Raw genomic sequence first — 17507 nt, 5'->3', positions numbered from 1 at the left:
TCGCCCCCAGTCCCCCTTTTATTTTTACTACCCAAACCCAAAAAAAATACAAATAAAAAAAAAAAAATTCTATTTTTTTTTTTGACATTTTTTTTTCTGACATTTCTGTTTTCGACTTTTTTGCAGTCGACATTATGACTGCGCACCCATCTTATTATTATATGTGCTTTTTTATTGCTGATGTGTGTACTTTGATGGATTTTTAAACAAGCTGAATAAAGTTGTCTGACTGACTGGCTCTCTCTTAACTGCAACCTGAAATAGCTCTTTCAATGAATTGATTAATGTTGGTGTATATCGCCCCCCCCCACTTTTTAAGTCTGCAACAAAGGATAGAGTAGCGCACAATAAACCATACGACCATCTGAGCTTGCATTAGGGTTCCCAATATTATCATCTCTGGTGCATCTGTCGTGCCTGAGATTCATTTAACGATTGAAGGATCTCCACTTCTCATCTTTTTTTTTGTTCTAAGTTCTTGGTGGAAGAGTTGAACTGAAGCAAGCGAGCCAGAGGCTGTGCATTGAGCCCGTAAAGGATATATATGTTCAAAGTTATCCGCATTCATGCTAAATCTTGGGTTGGACGGTGAGCTCTGAGTTACCCAGATAAATACATTGAATCCACTTGGGACCTCTCCAATCTTAAGTTCCGGCTTGCACTGTTAAACAGTAGGAGTTAGATCTTTTTGAGATCAGAGGTTTCTTTTTTGTGTAATCCAGTGAATTATGTGTTCTTTTTTGGGATAGAAACCAATCAAATGAATGAAAGTTCTTTTTGTTGGTTTAAATAATCTATTTTCCCTCCTAGTGTGACCAACATCACTGCAGATGTAAGAAGCATTAAAAAGATAGAATCCTCCTTTTTGATAATAATACTGTATTTAAGAGTATGCGCCCGGTTGCCCATGGGCCTGGTGCGCTTTACAAATAAACAAAACTTCAAACTTCAAACTAATACAATCTCAGTTTTCCATTCACTTTTCTAAGAAATGCTCTGTCAATTCCTATGGCTATGCCAACTTGGTTCAAAGCCCTCACTGTTAAAGGGCTAATTCACATAACTCATTATAACATGGCAGCAGCTGTCAATAAAGGGTTTTTCAGACCAGGCCATGAAACATGCAAGCATTCATTGTCCTTATGGACCGCCAAGTATTTCAGCACCCACACCTCCTTTTACTCAAATCCTATTTGTTTCACTATTGTGTTTTATAAAAGTCTTCTGTGTGCCGAAAACATCTGCTTCTTAGCTACACAATTTGCTTCATGTGGTTCAATTCTTTAGGTGCTGAGGACATTCATATAAACGTTGTGTTCTATTTAAATTCGGCTGGGTTCTAAAGCAACTCTCTGTTTTCTGACTCGCATCAAGGTCACTTGCTCAGCATATAGATTCTATAGAATTTGTCATGCAAAGTAACTTGTACTTGAGTTAAGGAAAAAAGCATTCTGTACCTGTATCAAGAGCAGCAAGTTTGTATCCGGCAATGGGACCTTCAGTTTTAGAGCCTGCAACAAGTCTAGGATCACACTACGAGTCAGGTAGAACTTGTCTCTCTCCTATAAAGATGGTAAGAGAAGGAATAGATTAACAATGTCCTTAGCTTGAAACCATGCTGACAATAATAACAGTAATAATAATAATAATAACAATAGGAAGAAAATGGAGACGAAGTAGGTGTAGATGAAGAAGAAGAATGTGATGAAGAAGAAGAAGAAGAAGAAGAAGAATGTGATGAAGAAGAAGAAGAAGAAGAATGAGAAGAAGAAGAAGAAGAAGAAGAAGAAGAAGAAGAAGATGATGAAGAAGAAGAAGAATGTGATGAAGAAGAAGGAGAAGAAGAAGAAGAAGAAGAAGAAGAAGAAGAAGAAGAAGGAGAAGAAGAAGAAGAAGAATGTGATGAAGAAGAAGAAGAAGAATGAGAAGAAGAAGGAGAAGAATGTGATGAAGAAGAAGAAGAATGAGAAGAAGAAGAAGACGAAGAATGAGAAGAAGAAGAAGAAGAAGAATGTGATGAAGAAGAAGACGAATGAGAAGAAGAAGAAGAAGAAGGAGAAGAAGAAGAAGAAGAGGAAGAAGAAGAAGAAGAAGAAGAAGAAGAAGAAGAAGAATGTGATGAAGAAGAAGAATGAGAAGAAGAAGAAGAAGAAGAAGAAGAAGAAGAAGAAGAAGAAGAAGAAGAAGAAGAAGAAGAAATAGAAGAAGAAGAAGAAGAAGAGGAGGAAGAGGAAAAAGTACAATATATTATATGCAGAAAACTACCCTCAACTGTACATTATAAGGATATTTCAACTCATCTGACAGTTCCACAAACACATAAAAGCACCAGCCTGCATGCAGGGTGCCTTTATAAGGATGTGGATCTCTTAGTTGACTTGTAATATACGATTTTATGTACAGTTGGGGATATTCTATTCCTTATAATACACATTGACATCACCAATCCTTTAATATTTTGTCTGTTATTTCATCTGACATCTCCCAGGTGTGGGTAAATCGAAGGTGTGTATAATCTGTATTGTAGCAAAAGCCACTCCAGGATGTAGCTTGCTGCATTCCAACATAATTATTGGGGAGCAGGTGCAAGTGGATCTAGGTCACCTGGCCTAAGCCCTGCCCACCTGGCTCCTTCCTGCCTGCCGCTCTTTTTCACCACTTAGCAAGCCCTGCCCAACTGGTGCCTTCCTGCTTGCCGCTCTTTTTCACCACTTAGCAAGCCACGCCCACCTGGTGCCTTCCTGCTTGATGCTCTGTTTCCCTACCTAAGGAGCACTCCAGCCTCTTTTCCTTTGCAGGTGGGGAGCAGGTGCAAGTGGATCTAGGTCACCTGACCTAAGCCCTGCCCACCTGGTGCATTCCTGCCTACCGCTCTTTTTCACCACTTAGCAAGCTACGCCCACCTGGTGCCTTCCTGCTTGCCGCTCTTTTTCACCGCTTAGCAAGCCCCACCCACCTGGTGCCTTCCTGCTTGCCGCTCTGTTTCCCTACCTAAGGAGCACTCCAGCCTCTTTTCCTTTGCAGGTGGGGAGCAGGTGCAAGTGGATCTAGGTCACCTGACCTAAGCCCTGCCCACCTGGTGCCTTCCTGCTTGCTGTTCTTTTTCACCACTTAGCAAGCCCCGCCCACCTGGTGCCTTCCTGCTTGCCGCTCTTTTCACCACTTAGCAAGCCCGCCCACCTGGTGCCTTCCTGCTTGATGCTCTGTTTCCCTACTTAAGGAGCCCTCCAGCCTCTTTTCCTTTGCAGATGGGGAGCAGGTGCAAGTGGATCTAGGTCACCTGGCCTAAGCCCCGCCCACCTGGTGCCTTCCTGCCTACCGCTCTTTTTCACCACTTAGCAAGCCCCGCCCACCTGGTGCCTTCCTGCTTGCCGCTCTTTTTCCCTACTTAAGGAGCCCTCCAGCCTCTTTTCCTTTGCAGATGAGGAGCAGGTGCAAGTGGATCTAGGTCACCTGACCTAAGCCCTGCCCACCTGGTGCATTCCTGCCTGCCGCACTTTTTGATCACTTAGCAAGCCCCGCCAACCTGGTGCCTTCCTGCTTGCCACTCTTTTCACCACTTAGCAAGCCCGCCCACCTGGTGCCTTCCTGCTTGATGCTATGTTTCCCTACTTAAGGAGCCCTCCAGCCTCTTTTCCTTTGCAGATGGGGAGCAGGTGCAAGTGAATCTAGGTCACCTGGCCTAAGCCCCCCCACCTGATGCCTTCCTGCCTACCGCTCTTTTTCACCACTTAGCAAGCCCCGCCCACCTGGTGCCTTCTTGCTTGCCGCTCTTTTTCCCTACTTAAGGAGCCCTCCAGCCTCTTTTCCTTTGCAGATTGGGAGCAGGTCCAAGTGGATCTAGGTCACCTGGCCTAAGCCCCGCCCATCTGGTGCCTTCCTGGCTGCCGCTCCTTTTCACCACTTAGCAAGCCCCGCCCACCTGGTGCCTTCCTGCTTTGACGCTCTTTTTCAGCACTTGCAAGCCCCTCCCACCTGGTGCCTTCCTGCTTGCCGCTCTGTTTGCCTACTTACGGAGCACTCCAGCCTCTTTTCCTTTGCAGATGGGGAGCAGGTGCAAGTGGATCCAGGTCACCTGGCCTAAACCGCACCCATCTGGTGCCTTCCTGCCTGCCGCTCTTTTTGACCACTTAGCAAGCCCTGCCCACCTAGTGCCTTCCTGCCTGCCGCTCTTTGTCACCACTTAGCAAGCCCCGCCCGCCTGGTGCCATCCTGCTTGCTGCTCTTTTTCCCTAATTAAGGAGCCCTCCAGCCTCTTTTCCTTTGCAGATGGGGAGTAGGTGCAAGTGGGTCTAGGTCACTTGGCCTAAGCCCTGCCCATCTTCTTAGCTCTGCCTCTTCCTTTCTGCTCTTAACTATTAGATCAAGGGCGTCTCTCGCACAGGCGTCTGCAGTGAAGGGCAGATGAAGAAAAGGGCAATTCCTGTTTGGACCTGTTTGGACCAGGAGGACCCAGGGCCCGACCCCCTGCTCAGACAGCAGGTAAGCATGCACCAACATGTGTTACCCCCGCTGTCCCCACAGGCCATCGCCACCCCTTCTGGTCCCCCTGTGGTGTTCCCTTGTGCCCCCCTTCTCGCACACAAGTGTTGTCTGTTTTGCTTGATTCTTCTACCCTGCTCCCCCTAACCCCCCTCCAGCCTACTTCTGCAGGAGTCTGTCCTGATACATTCTGGTTTCACCATCACCATCTTGTGGCCAATGCTGGATTTGACTTTTATGGACTTCATCATTCACTGTGCGTCACCCTTTCTCAACTCTCATGCTGGACTTCCTTTGCATCTTGTACTCATGGTGGCCCTGAATCATGCTGTTCCCATCTTCATCTTGTATCCTGGCTTGCAACGTTATGTGATACTACTGACTTCTGCAATTGTATTTGCTCTCCACTCTTGCCTCTCCACTCATTTTGACTGCTTACTCGCTGTCCTCTCCTCCTTTCCCTTCTCCCTTTTCCTATCTCCTCCCCTTACTTTCTTCTATGCACTTACTCTATCAGAATTGTCCCTGGACCTAATATGATAGCAACCTCGACTGTTTCCTCCACCCTCCCATTACTGTTTTTTTCCTCCCCACCCCTCCTCCAGCACTATCTGAAATGTTGTCAGGCCTAGTATGATAGTCGCTTGTTTTGTTCCTCTCCTCCCTTTCTGCACCCCTCTCCCTCACCTTTTGTTTTTCCCCGGCTCTACCAGAAATGTCGTCAGGCCTAGTACAGTAGTCGCCTGTCTGTTTCTATTTTCTTCCCACGTTCCCCCTCCCTTCCATATCTATGTCTTGGCTCTTGCACTATCTGAAATGTCGTCAGGCCGAGTATGATAGTTAATTTCACATCCTTACTGTTCATGGCCTGTAAGAATGTCATTGCATTTTCCCTTGTTCCCTCCCTTGCCTTGAAGCACTTTGAAACACATTGTTTATAGGCGCTATATAAATAAACTATCATATCATACAAAAAAAATCACTTGAAAAGCCGACTTTGTGATTAACAAGAAAGTAGGCTCTTTCTAAGTCTCTTCTAAACTCCAGCTATAAACTGAACAACATACTAGAAACTGTAAATATACATCTATATTTTTTTAAATGCGGATCAGAAATCTTGAGATATTCAAGCTTTAAGATGTACATAGATCTCAAATGTGCACAGAATGAATGTACATCTCCTATATGAAATGTAAACTTACATCAAAGTCAGTCTTCACTTTAATACAAGTTTTTATACATATTGAAAGCATGTAGAGCATTTGCATTTCATATGACTTTATAACAAAAGCTCATACACTACTCCTACACCAAACATGGATATGCCATGCACCATATGGTCAGACGCCATATGCTCTAACTGCTTACACTCACATGTTAGACTTGTTTACACCATACACACATATGCCATACACTCCTACATCATAAGTTTGATGTGATTGTTCATATGTACATGTACGAAATGGTCAAATACATTTTAAAAATCGAGATGAGAACATTAAAAATCTTTTAGTGTTCAGATGTACCTATATCTGGCGCATGTGTACAATGAATGTTATTGCACATTTCAGACATGTACATATCAGGACTAAATTTGATATGAGTTTTAATGTCCATACGGGATGTACAGGAGATGTATATTTCCTACATTATAAAATGTGTATGTACATTTCAAAAAGTGAGCTTGTTCATTTTTACATGTTGAACTTTTAAGATTTACATAGAGCCCATGCATGTGCAGATTGAATGCACATGTCCTATATGAAATGTACATATTCATGTATGAAATGTACATTAACATTTTTCAAATGCACATGTTAAGGCTGACTTTCATTTCAGTTTGTATACCTATTGGAGATGTATATTTCCTAAATGTACAAAATGGCATCTTGTACACTTCCTACATGTATGAAAACTTACATGCATGAAACCCAGGATTGACTTTGCTGTGACTTTAAATGCATATAGGAGATGTATAGAAGCTATACATAGGGTACATGAACAAAACATACATGTACCAAAATGTAAATACGCACATACATGCACATGTAATTTACATGCATGTATACGTACATTTCAGGACTCTCTTTGAAGTGGCTTTATGTGGTAGGAGATGATTAGCAGATGTCATTTTAATACATTTGCAAAATGAAAACTTCTATGAGGATCCTATATGTATAAAAAATCACATTAATTGTAACTTTTCATACATTTAGGAGGCGTATCACAAATGTGCATTTCATGGCTCCTCACATCCAACCTGTAGTAACTCTTCAACAAGAGTATTCGCTAGACCCTGCCTCTATTTCTTCATTATCATCACTATACAATAACACTGTATCTCTAAATATGCACGATTACTGTATCTGTAAATATGTATTGGAACAATCCTGTATCTGTAAATACTTATGATTACTGTGCCTACTAATACTTATGGGTTCACTGTATGTGTAAGTATCTATTGACTGTAAATGTGTTCAATCTGGCTACATGTCAAGCCTATGTCCACCATTGTTGCCTGTGGTAACACTTGTACATTGTAATACCTGCTTTCCAGCACCCAGATACCCACGGGTTAGGCGCGCTTTACAAATGCCAAAGAAATAAAAATAAATAAAATGTGTGTTCATACCAGAGACTCATTTGCTACTTATATGCCAAACACTGCTATGTCATAATATTATTGTAATTCATTGCAGGTTTCTACCATGAACAAATTGAAATCAGTGGAGAATGAAAACAATTTTAAAAGTAAAGTTAAACCAACAAAAACTGAAAGTCAAACATGAAAAAAACAGTGTTACAAATTATGCAAATTTGAAAGTATATTAAACATAAATCAAATATAATGGTAACCCTAACTCACCCAAAGCAATTGAATTACAAGCAAAGACACTCAAAGTCTGACATCATAATTAAAAAATTGCCACTATAATTAAAAAAGTTAAAACATAAAAAAGCACATGTACAAATTACAAAAATAAAAAAGCATACATGCAACAAAGTATACACAACAAAAAAATAATAACATACACAAACAAATCAAACAATAATAACCACAACTTTAAAAGAAATACTACAATTCATAAAAATCAACTGAAAATGAATGCACAAAATGAATTACAAACTTCTAAACACAGCTATATAGACGTATACTTAATGAGACACATTCATTGCCTTTGTATAAGAATACATCAAGTGAAAACAAACAGTTGCAATAATTAACTAAAAATAACAAACACTAATGCAAAACAAATCATAAAATGACATATGAGACAAAATATTTAAACACTTAATTCATAAACAAAATATGTATAACTAAAAAGTACAATAAATACATGATTTTACTAAAGCAAAATTTTCAAAGAAAAACACTAAACATTTACCACAGCATCAAAAGCAAAACAAGGTTCAGTTAAGGTTATGATGATGTTAGATTTAGGTTGAATGTACTTTACATTTTGCATAAACAATTCATTGTATTGTTGTTGTAAAGTTATTTCTAATGTTTGTTCACTTTACACTTTGCCTAGTGGTTTATATTCACACATAAAAAGCACATGTGAATGTACCAGAAAAATTGCTCAAAAACGAACTGAGAAAAGTATAAAGAGCATCTTGGAATAATTAACCACCCCTGAGAACAAGTACACCTCGCTGTGCGTTGTGTTTAGATGGTCATGGCGCAAACAGAAGCACTGTGCATATTTATTTTCCTTGCATTTTAGGTTTGAATAAATAATAAGATCGAAAACTAAGTTACAAATGAGAATTCATCTTTTGTAACAAATGATGCTTTTTTTCAGTGATACCAACCTAGTATTTCAAAATTTATTTTTCAGAGTCCTTGTGCTGTGTGCATAACCATCAAGGTGTTCGACAAATGTAATAAATTGTTTGAAACCAGACCTCTTTGCTGAACAACTGTTTTGTTTCTAATGGGTCCTATTCATTTTAAGGTTTTGTCATGTTATGGTTGCCTGTTGCATACTTTTTCCACTCTTGCGGGAGCAGATCATTTTTGCACTTATAATTTAATTTACACTCTAATTATAAGAACAGTGTATAAAAGCATGAGTATGCACGGTCTAGTTTACATCCATTCAACGCGCAGTCAATGGGGTACATTACTATAAATGGTCAGTGGCAGCAGAGTCTTTGCTCAAGGGTGAGTGATTGTCATTACACCAATCACATGTGTTACAGCTCCTCAAATCTACAAGACTACAATTAAAACATCCAAAACCTGACTCTCTAGGAAGTGCAAGCGCAGTTCAAAAATAAACAAATGAAACTTTCATTTGTAATTGAAATAGAAACTCAACCAAACCTGTCCCTGTGATAATCCAGACAGGTATTTAGCTGTTTTAGTGCTTCATGCATGGTTCGTACAACATCTAGGAACTGTGATTATTTTGTAACTCAGTCGATAGTCATTTTACTGACCTCTGAAGGATGTTTGCCAATAGAATAGCTCAGCCGGTTGAACACACGTTACTGCAATCTGTTGGTGATCTGTAGGTCGCAGGTTTGAATCCCGGCAAGACCGACTCAGCCTTTCATCCTTTTCAGGTCGATAAAGGAGTACCAACTTCGGTTTGGCAATAATTGTGATAACTATATTCTATGTACATTGCTTTGCTAAAAGCGTTATATCAATAACAATTCGACCATGAGATTAGGTACAGCATTTTGCAAGGAGTCCTTGGGCCTCATTACACGGATGGCAGTAAGGATTTACCGTTACCGGTAAAATACCGGTACCGGTAAATCCTTACCGCCTTACTACGAGGTCCTTTTGCGGGTTGGGGGATTTAACGCCTGCTTTTTGCAGGCGTTAAAAACCAACCCGCAAAGGGACCCAGGGAGCTAATAACGGTACCGCAATTTGCGGTACCGTAATTAGCGCCTTCCCCATTCCCATTATGCCCTATGGGGCAAAAATGGGAATGGGGAAGGGCAATGGTGGAAGGGGGAATTACCACCCGCCAACCTTGGAATGGGGCGGTAATTCCCCTTTCTGCCAAGGCGGGGCCGGTATTTTACCGGCATGAACCATGGCGCTAATAGCGCCATGGTTCTCCGCCATCCGTGTAATGAGGCCCCTTGTCTCTCTGCACTGTTGTATCATAACATTGGCATGCCATTAGGTAGTAATAGTCCCATGAAATAAAGACTTTCATTAAACATCAAAAGACAATTCTGCTATCAAACCTCAAAACAGACAATACAATTCATGTTTGCTTTACTATGTAATTGGCTAGGTGTTTGTGTTATCAACATTTAAATATATGCAGGAGAGATCAGATGGCTGACCGAAGAGGAATAATGAACGGTGTATTCTGTCACAATGCAGAAAGCTGGCGCATGGTAATGAATTCCACATAGTTTCTGCACACGTCGGCTGGATGTCACATACATTTTACTCGCTTGCAAAGGAGAAAGCTAATTTTTCCTTTCTTGAATTCACATTTTACTCCAAGCAACTCAAAATCTTATCTGCAGCACTGACTGTAATATGTAGACTTTATTTGGTTTAATGGATGGTGCACAAAAGAAAAATATATTGATTGATCAAGTCTTATTCTGTGCCTATCCATAAAGATTTAGTTGGTAAAACCTGAGTTTAGTAGATGGCATCATTTTGAAGTAGTCAAGGATGATGGATTAGGAGGATTGGGAGAGCAAATATAAGACTTGTATCAATTATTTAATAGTGAATTTGGTAAATAAAACACAAAAATGAGGCACAACTTTATCCAAAATGTACTGCCCAATGTAACAGAAAGTTCTTAACATGTGATGCAGCAGATAAACAGCCAACCATTGGGGACATGAGGTATCAAACCCCAGGAACCAGGCAGATCCTGGGGGGGGCGGGGTGGCTGATCCCTGCAACTGCCTCATTCAATAGCTGTACCATTCCCTCATTCTCCTGGAAAGCCTGATTGGATCCATGCATCCTATTGACCTAACAGTGAAGTTTCCGTTTGAACAGATCATCACGTTTCAAGAGATATTAACCACATCAGTGCCATTAAAAAAACACAGGCCCAGAGTAATCCAGCAAAACTCCTTCTCCAACTAAATGAAGCCAACATTCCCAGATTCACCTTGGACAACCACCTGGCTTTAAATAAATCAGAACAAATTTAAGGGGTCGAACCCTTCTCAGCCTTGCACCCACTATCCGTTGCAACCTGTCTTCACAAGGGCCGGCCATTCTCCCCCTTTCCTAAGTGTTTTAAAACCGACTTCTTCCTTTATGCCTTCACTAGTCTATATTTTCTACTCTAAATGCCTTCATTGAGTATGAGTGCTGTGAGAAACCTGAGGACATCCTCACTTCTACTCCCCTTGGGTCCTCTTTTCAGGTGGTTAGGGAAAGACCAATGCTTTTTAATCCTGACCCTGGGGGTGGAGAAGCAATGGAGGATCACCTGGTTGGAGGGTCCTTGGGGATTGGGGACAAGATGTTCTCAGTTGAGACGCAGTGTTCAGCATTTCCCCTTCATGAAGAACCCTCTATCCCAGAGGCAGTTATGGGATATTGCTCTCCCTATCCCACTGACCAAGAACACACCAGGAGATATTATCCAACCGGAAGCACCAGAGAGAGGGTGAAGAAGAGAGGGGTTAAGGGTGAGGTAGGCGAGACATGGTATCCCCCTTTCCCTATTGAAGACCAACCTAACCCTCCCCCGGCCTTTGTGGGCTATTGTAAACCTCTCCTGTTCATTCCCCACCTTTTACCTCTGATAGTACTGGAACGAGGAAGAGGTGGCTAGGAGTGATGAACACTAAAACCTCCTTTCACCACTCTACTACTGGGAGGAAGAAGATGCCTGTAGAGTGCTTTAAAGGTCAGTCATGTCCCTCCTAATTATAGTCTGGCAAGCCCAATTGAGAATCCACACTTGCAACATGTGAAGGGGTTACAGGTGTATAAGGGGAGCACCTAAGAGCAGCAAACAGAGCAACAGGGAGGCCTGTGTGGGAGAGACTAGCAGGGGACCCGTGTCATGAGGAGGCAGCAGTGGAGGGACCGGAGAGGAGGCCAGGACACCGGACAATGTCGCAGAGGACCTGTGGAGCACAGGGAAAGCTGGGCTGTTAAGCTGTGAGTGAGGTAGAAAGAAGAATGAACGCCGTCCATGTCCGTGCCAAAGCAGCAGAGCCGCTGGCATGTGGAGACCAGCATCCGGAGTACAAGCAGAGCCCTCCGATCTGCGAGGTAGAAGAGAGAAAATGGAGCCACCGGAGAGGAACGCAGAGGCCGGTGAGTGTCGGAGAAAGTCACTGAACACCGGGGCACTTCTAGAGGGCTACGCATAGGCAATCAAGTGCTTTATGAGTTATATTGAATACCCAATTGAATTGAAACAAAGCTGAATTACAATTTTTTAATACCAAACTGAATGAAACTTTGAAATAAAGCTGAGTTAAGTTTATTGAATACCGAATTGAATGAAACTTTGAAACAAAGCTGAATTACGTATCGAACTGAATGAAAACTTGAAACCAAGCTAAAGTAAGCTTATTGAATACGGAACTGAATAAAACTTTATGGGCAAAGCTAATAGCGGATGAAAGCCAAAAAGGGAAAGTGCCCATTTGAAAGCAATCAACTGAAAAAAGCGCAAGGTATGAAAGAGTGCAACAGAAAGGTGGGACATGAAGAAGACCACCACAAAGTGAACTTTATGAATGGATACAGTGCTGCAAGGCCAAAGACTGGCAAGAGGTGTGTGACACGTTATGGCAAAGCCAAGGGGCTACCAGGAGAAGACAGGAGAGTGTGAAACTGCATATAGCACCAAGAGGCCGACAAAGAGAAGCCAAGTGAAGGTGAATCTGTACGCAGGTTCAAGTATGGGCGAACCTGTGTGGGCTGAAGAGCCTAGGGTTCCTGGTTGCGTGACCTCTGGTGGGTGGAGCGTGTGGTCTGACAACTGCGCCTGGACCAGTGAGCTCTGAAGTGTGAAAGTCAAAGACATTGTGAAATGCACCAAGTCGGAGCAGTGTGAGTGAACTGATAAAGCGAGCCAGAGGGGGGGAGGGTGAAGTGGACCTAGATTCATTTTGAACTTTGAAAGATTGGAACCAGTACAAGTTGCTACATTAAAATCTTGGGGAAGGGAACCCTGAGATTTGATGTACTGCAAATACTGTCTTGAGGATGGAGTCTCAAGGCCCCTTTTCGTTTGAACTGTGTTGTATTGAACTTGGTAAGGGAACCCCGAGGATTATGTGGAACTATATTGCCTTGAACCTGGGAGAGGTAATCTTGAGATTTGTTGGTGGAACTTTCTTGACCTTGGGGAAGAGGAGCTGAAGAGGAAGCTACGAGCTAGAAGAATCTCAGAACTTTGTGTTGATCACCATTTCTTTCATTATTGACATCCCTACACGTTGTTTAGCTTTAGTTGTGATGTCAAGGATAGGTTTTGGACACAGACAGACTTTCAAGTTAAACTCGTTGACTCAGACTTTCCTTAGTTTCGTTCAGGTAGGGAAATCCCACCTTAACATAAGGCAAGTTAGGCCTTCTACCATCCTGACATTTGATTTAATTAACAATTTTCTTTTGAACCTGTTGTCTGCGTCTTGCTTCATGATGCCTTCACAGTACCCATCCAAAACAAGCAATATTGCAATAACTTATATAACATAGGATAACACGCAATGCAAACTGCTAGCTGGTAGTACATTTTAATCACTAGCACCAAGAGTATTATTTGAAGGCGTGATTGGCATGGTGTCCGCAAGTTCTGTGCAGCTATTTCTCTGCATTTAGGTGTGGGACATTTTTATTGCATATAATGCTGTATTCTTTAGTGGGTAGCAGGGGTAGGGAGTACAAAAAGGGTGAGGTTATGCATAGAGGCGGAATAATGGGTGAATGAGGGGGTTGCAGCAAATAACAGAGTGAAAGGTCCCATCCGGGGAGGTGTCACAGACTCGACAGCACGCAAGGCCAAACTCAAATGCTTGGTTAACCCGATCGAGGCATCATCAGGTGCCGAACACAATACAAGTCAGCGGCAACCCATTGGTGAGCTGTTCAAAACTCAGGTCCTCCCATTGTACAGCCACCCACTGTACCCAGAGTCCACCGATCAATACTATTGATTAGACACTACATCAACGTAATTGCTGATTAGTGAAACCGCACCGAAACCGCTGACACATCCCAGGCGCCACATCGATTGCAGGGTTTAGCTCCTGCCTCACTCTAGTGGCGGGAATAAATTGTTTTTTTTTCCGGCTGCTGAAACAGAAAAAGTGTATAGAAGCATAATCACCTTGGCGAAGGCCCGGTAGCATAATCCGCAGAGCTCCACCAGGTAGGCCAGGGTGAAGACCGCATTCTGGAGAACAAAGCTCAGCAGCTTGGAGAAGGGCTCCAGCAGGCTCTGCAAAGAAATATGATTTTTGTAGAAAATCAATAGCTGAAATCCTTGAAGAAAATAAGTAACACAACAGATCAAAAATGCTTTTGTAGTAATAGGGTCGTTTCTTCATTTTTCAAGATAAATTGTTGAGGGAGATAACGCCACAGAATATTATCAGTCTGATGTTTGTGTGCTTGCAATACCAATTATTTATTTGCTTTTTTTTTCATCCCTCTTCTATACCTTGGTTTCAAGTGCCGGGAAATGGGATTAGCTGTCCCCCGGTGAATTGCTTGACGTTAAACAATTTTATCCAGTGTCTAAACTGTTATCAAGTTGGAAACCTTTGTTTAAAAATGTTTTAAAAAAGGGATGTGTGTTTTTGAGGACGCCCCACAATCCTAATGACCCATATACTCTGTTCTATAATTTGTGGTTTAAAGAGCAAGCCTTCGATCTAGTAGACGTTAGGGATGGCTGGCCATCACAATGTACGCCTCCAGGGGGGGTGCGAGTAAGGCACAGCGCAAAAGTATCACTGGCGTGGGTGCCTTCATTGGGAAGACATTTGTTATGGTCACATATTTATTATATTTAACACATTTTTATGACTTGTACGTAAAACATGATTATGACACTACATCAACGTAATTGCTGATTAGCGAAAATCGCACCGAACCCACTGACACAACCTACGCGTGACATTGATTGCAGAGTTTAATGAGTTCATGCCTCAAATGTATTGTCCCACTTCTTTAAAAGCCAGAGAGGGGTAGGGCCAACTGGGCCCCATGCTACCTCCTGTCAGTCAGCCAGGGATGACCCCCAACATTGCCAAACCCCTAACAAGCTCACTAAACATATCAGGGGACCAGTTCCGGAGATCCAGATCTCCTTCTCTACACACTTACGGCCAAGGCCTGGCCAAGCTGTCTCTTGAGATCCTCACCGTACCAAAGACAATGACTATCCGAGGAGGCCTCAAAATGCATATAGCTGGCAACACCAGAACCTAGAAAGAAATCACCTATACCAATTATACTGCTATGATTCAAGGAATAGACAGAAACCTAGAGGATTGTGAAGACTTCTACTGCACCCTAAAGAGAGCCAAGGAGAACATATTGTTATTCTCTTGCTCCCCAGAGAATTGGCACACATTCACAAGACGTCCACCGAACCTCAAACTAATCCCTACGATTCTAAGGGGAATGGGACAAATGTCTGTGACACCTACTTAACACCACCAAACCACCAAATCCAGTTGACGTATCCTTAGAGCAGTGTTTGGCACCTGGATCACAACCAACGAGATCAAACATAAAGCCTGATCGGTGCACAAATCATTGCAAACAACGTTGACCAAGTATATCCTGAAACTGCCATCACCGGCACCTCGTTTTCTAATGTGAGGCCACATCAAACATAAAAAAAAGACAGCACAGTGGAGCATCTGTACCGTGCCGATCATGGAGTCATAAGCCAACTCGGCACTGAAAGTGGACCTTAGAAACATACACCAGAGTGTGTACAGTTAATTTCATGGGCTACTTTTTCATAGCAATGATCTAATGGCTGACATGTCATGTCCCACCGTTCTTGGAAGATATCCTCACGATAACCCAGCGGCTGCAGTCCATTGCCATGAACATTGTAACCACCGGCAACTTCAACCCCTGGATGGATACATCTGATTTAAGGCCAGCAGTGGATTTCCTTGAAAACAAGAAGGCCCTTTGCTCCGACCAAACGATGGGTAGTCCAACACACACACACACCGCCGACCACTCCCTTGTCAACTGTTTTCACACCACATCACTAACTCAAACCTGATGTTACAGCCTTTGATCGGGTCAGGACCACTGACCAGTCAGCCTCGCCCTCGCAGCATGAAATGTTGCCTTGGCTCTCACAGAAGGGGATATACCAGTAAGAAAATATGATCGGAGTAGAGTTCAGCTAAGTAGGCAAATCACTTGACGTACCCCCATGGGCATACATTGTCTGATTGGATGATGGCATAAGGCAGCATGAAGTGGTAGATAGGGCATGCATTGTAGGGCATGCATTGTCTGATTGGATGATGGTGTATGGCAGTGTGAAGTTGTGGCTAGGGCATGCGTTGTCTGATTGGATGATGCCATAAGGCAGTATGAAGTGGTGGCTAGAGCATGCGTTGTCTGATTGGATGATGGCATAAGGCAGTGTGAAGTGGTGGCTAGGGCATGCATTGTCTGATTGGATGATGGCATAAGGCAGTGTGAAGTGGTGGCTAGGGCATGCATTGCCTGATTGGATGATGGCATAAGGCAGTATGAAGTGGTGGCTAGGGCATGCATTATCTGATTGGATGATGGCATAAGGCAGTATGAAGCGGAGGCTAAGGCATGCGTTGTCTAATTGGATGAAGGCATAAGGCAGTATGAAGCGGTGGCTAGGGCATGCGTTGTCTGATTGGATGATGGCACAAGGCAGTATGAAGTGGTGGCTAGGGCATGCGTTGTCTGATTGGATGATGGCATAAGGCAGTATTAAGCGATGGCTAGGGCATGCATTGTCTGATTGGATGATGGCATAAGGCAGTATGAAGCGGTGGCTAGGGCATGCGTTGTCTGATTGGATGATGGCATAAGGCAGTATGAAGCGATGGCTAGGGCATGCATTGTCTGATTGGATGATGGCATAAGGCAGTATGAAGTGGTGGCTAGGGCATGCGTTGTCTGATTGGATGATGGCATAAGGCAGTATGAAGTGATGGCTAGGGCATGTGTTGTCTGATTGGATGATGGCATAAGGCAGTATGAAGTGGTGGCTAGGGCATGCATTGTCTGATTGGATGATGGCATCAGGCAGTATGAAGTGATGGCTAGGGCATGCATTGTTTAGATCCTGGCTATTCATTATGTGGTCCCCTCCAGATGTGCTGGACTTCAACTCCTGTGATCCTTAGGCAGCATAGTCACTGGTGAAGGATGGTGGGAGCTGAGTCCAAAGCATCTGGCGGGCCAGCATAGTTGAGAGCAGGGGCCTGCAACCTTTGGCTCTCCAGATATTTTGGACTACAACACCCACCTGCTCTAGCCAGCATAGTCAATGGGGATGGATAATGGGATTCATAGTCCCAACCATCTGGAGAGCTGCAGGTTGCAGGCCCTGGTGTATGGTGATATGTAATATAATGGCTCACATGTACTCACCCGGGTAGCACTGGTGGTGGGAATCTTCAGCAGGCAGATCATGAGTCTTAAACTGGAGTCCAATGAGCACTGTGGGGGGACATAATAAAGCAAGGGGGTCAATAGCTTCTTTATGGTCCTCTGCTGATTACACGCAGATATGCATATGCAACGATAAGTGCGCATTTACAAGATGGCGTTCATGCGTACCAGAGCATTAGACAAGAGGAGGCATCTCGTGGCTGGTTTTAGTGTGCAATATTTGGAATACCATTCAGCAACTTATGTTAACCAACAGCGCCTGAAACCTATGAACGGGTTAACACCGCTGATGTGGGATATAACAACCAGGGATTCCCTGGCAATGATTTAAAGCAAAGGTGAATGCCAACAACCAGGAATCCCCAGGCAATGCCTGCAACCGCTGAGGGATATAACAACCAGGGATTCCCTG

At 43.1% G+C, this 17507-nt stretch overlaps 1 protein-coding gene across 9 annotated transcripts in view; it reads right to left on the bottom strand.

Annotated features, from left to right (window-relative positions):
- UNC79 (unc-79 homolog, NALCN channel complex subunit) overlaps window positions 1-17507 on the bottom strand; it is a 538994-nt gene that overhangs the window by 94832 nt on the left and 426655 nt on the right. For all 9 annotated transcript variants that reach the window (XM_069637971.1, XM_069637972.1, XM_069637973.1 and 6 more), the window contains 3 exons: window positions 17075-17143; window positions 13788-13898; window positions 1458-1562 (listed from right to left, as the gene is read on the bottom strand). In XM_069637971.1, the coding sequence (XP_069494072.1) occupies window positions 1458-1562; window positions 13788-13898; window positions 17075-17143 (285 nt within the window). The remainder of the gene's footprint in view (window positions 1-1457; window positions 1563-13787; window positions 13899-17074; window positions 17144-17507) is intronic.

The sequence above is a fragment of the Ambystoma mexicanum genome, chromosome 14 (assembly GCF_040938575.1).
Source record: "Ambystoma mexicanum isolate Mex_15411 chromosome 14, UKY_AmexF1_1, whole genome shotgun sequence".
NCBI classification, from domain to species: Eukaryota; Metazoa; Chordata; class Amphibia; order Caudata; family Ambystomatidae; genus Ambystoma; species Ambystoma mexicanum.
The sequence above is the reverse complement of the archived record's forward strand: the minus strand, read 5'-3'. Positions and strand labels throughout refer to the sequence as shown.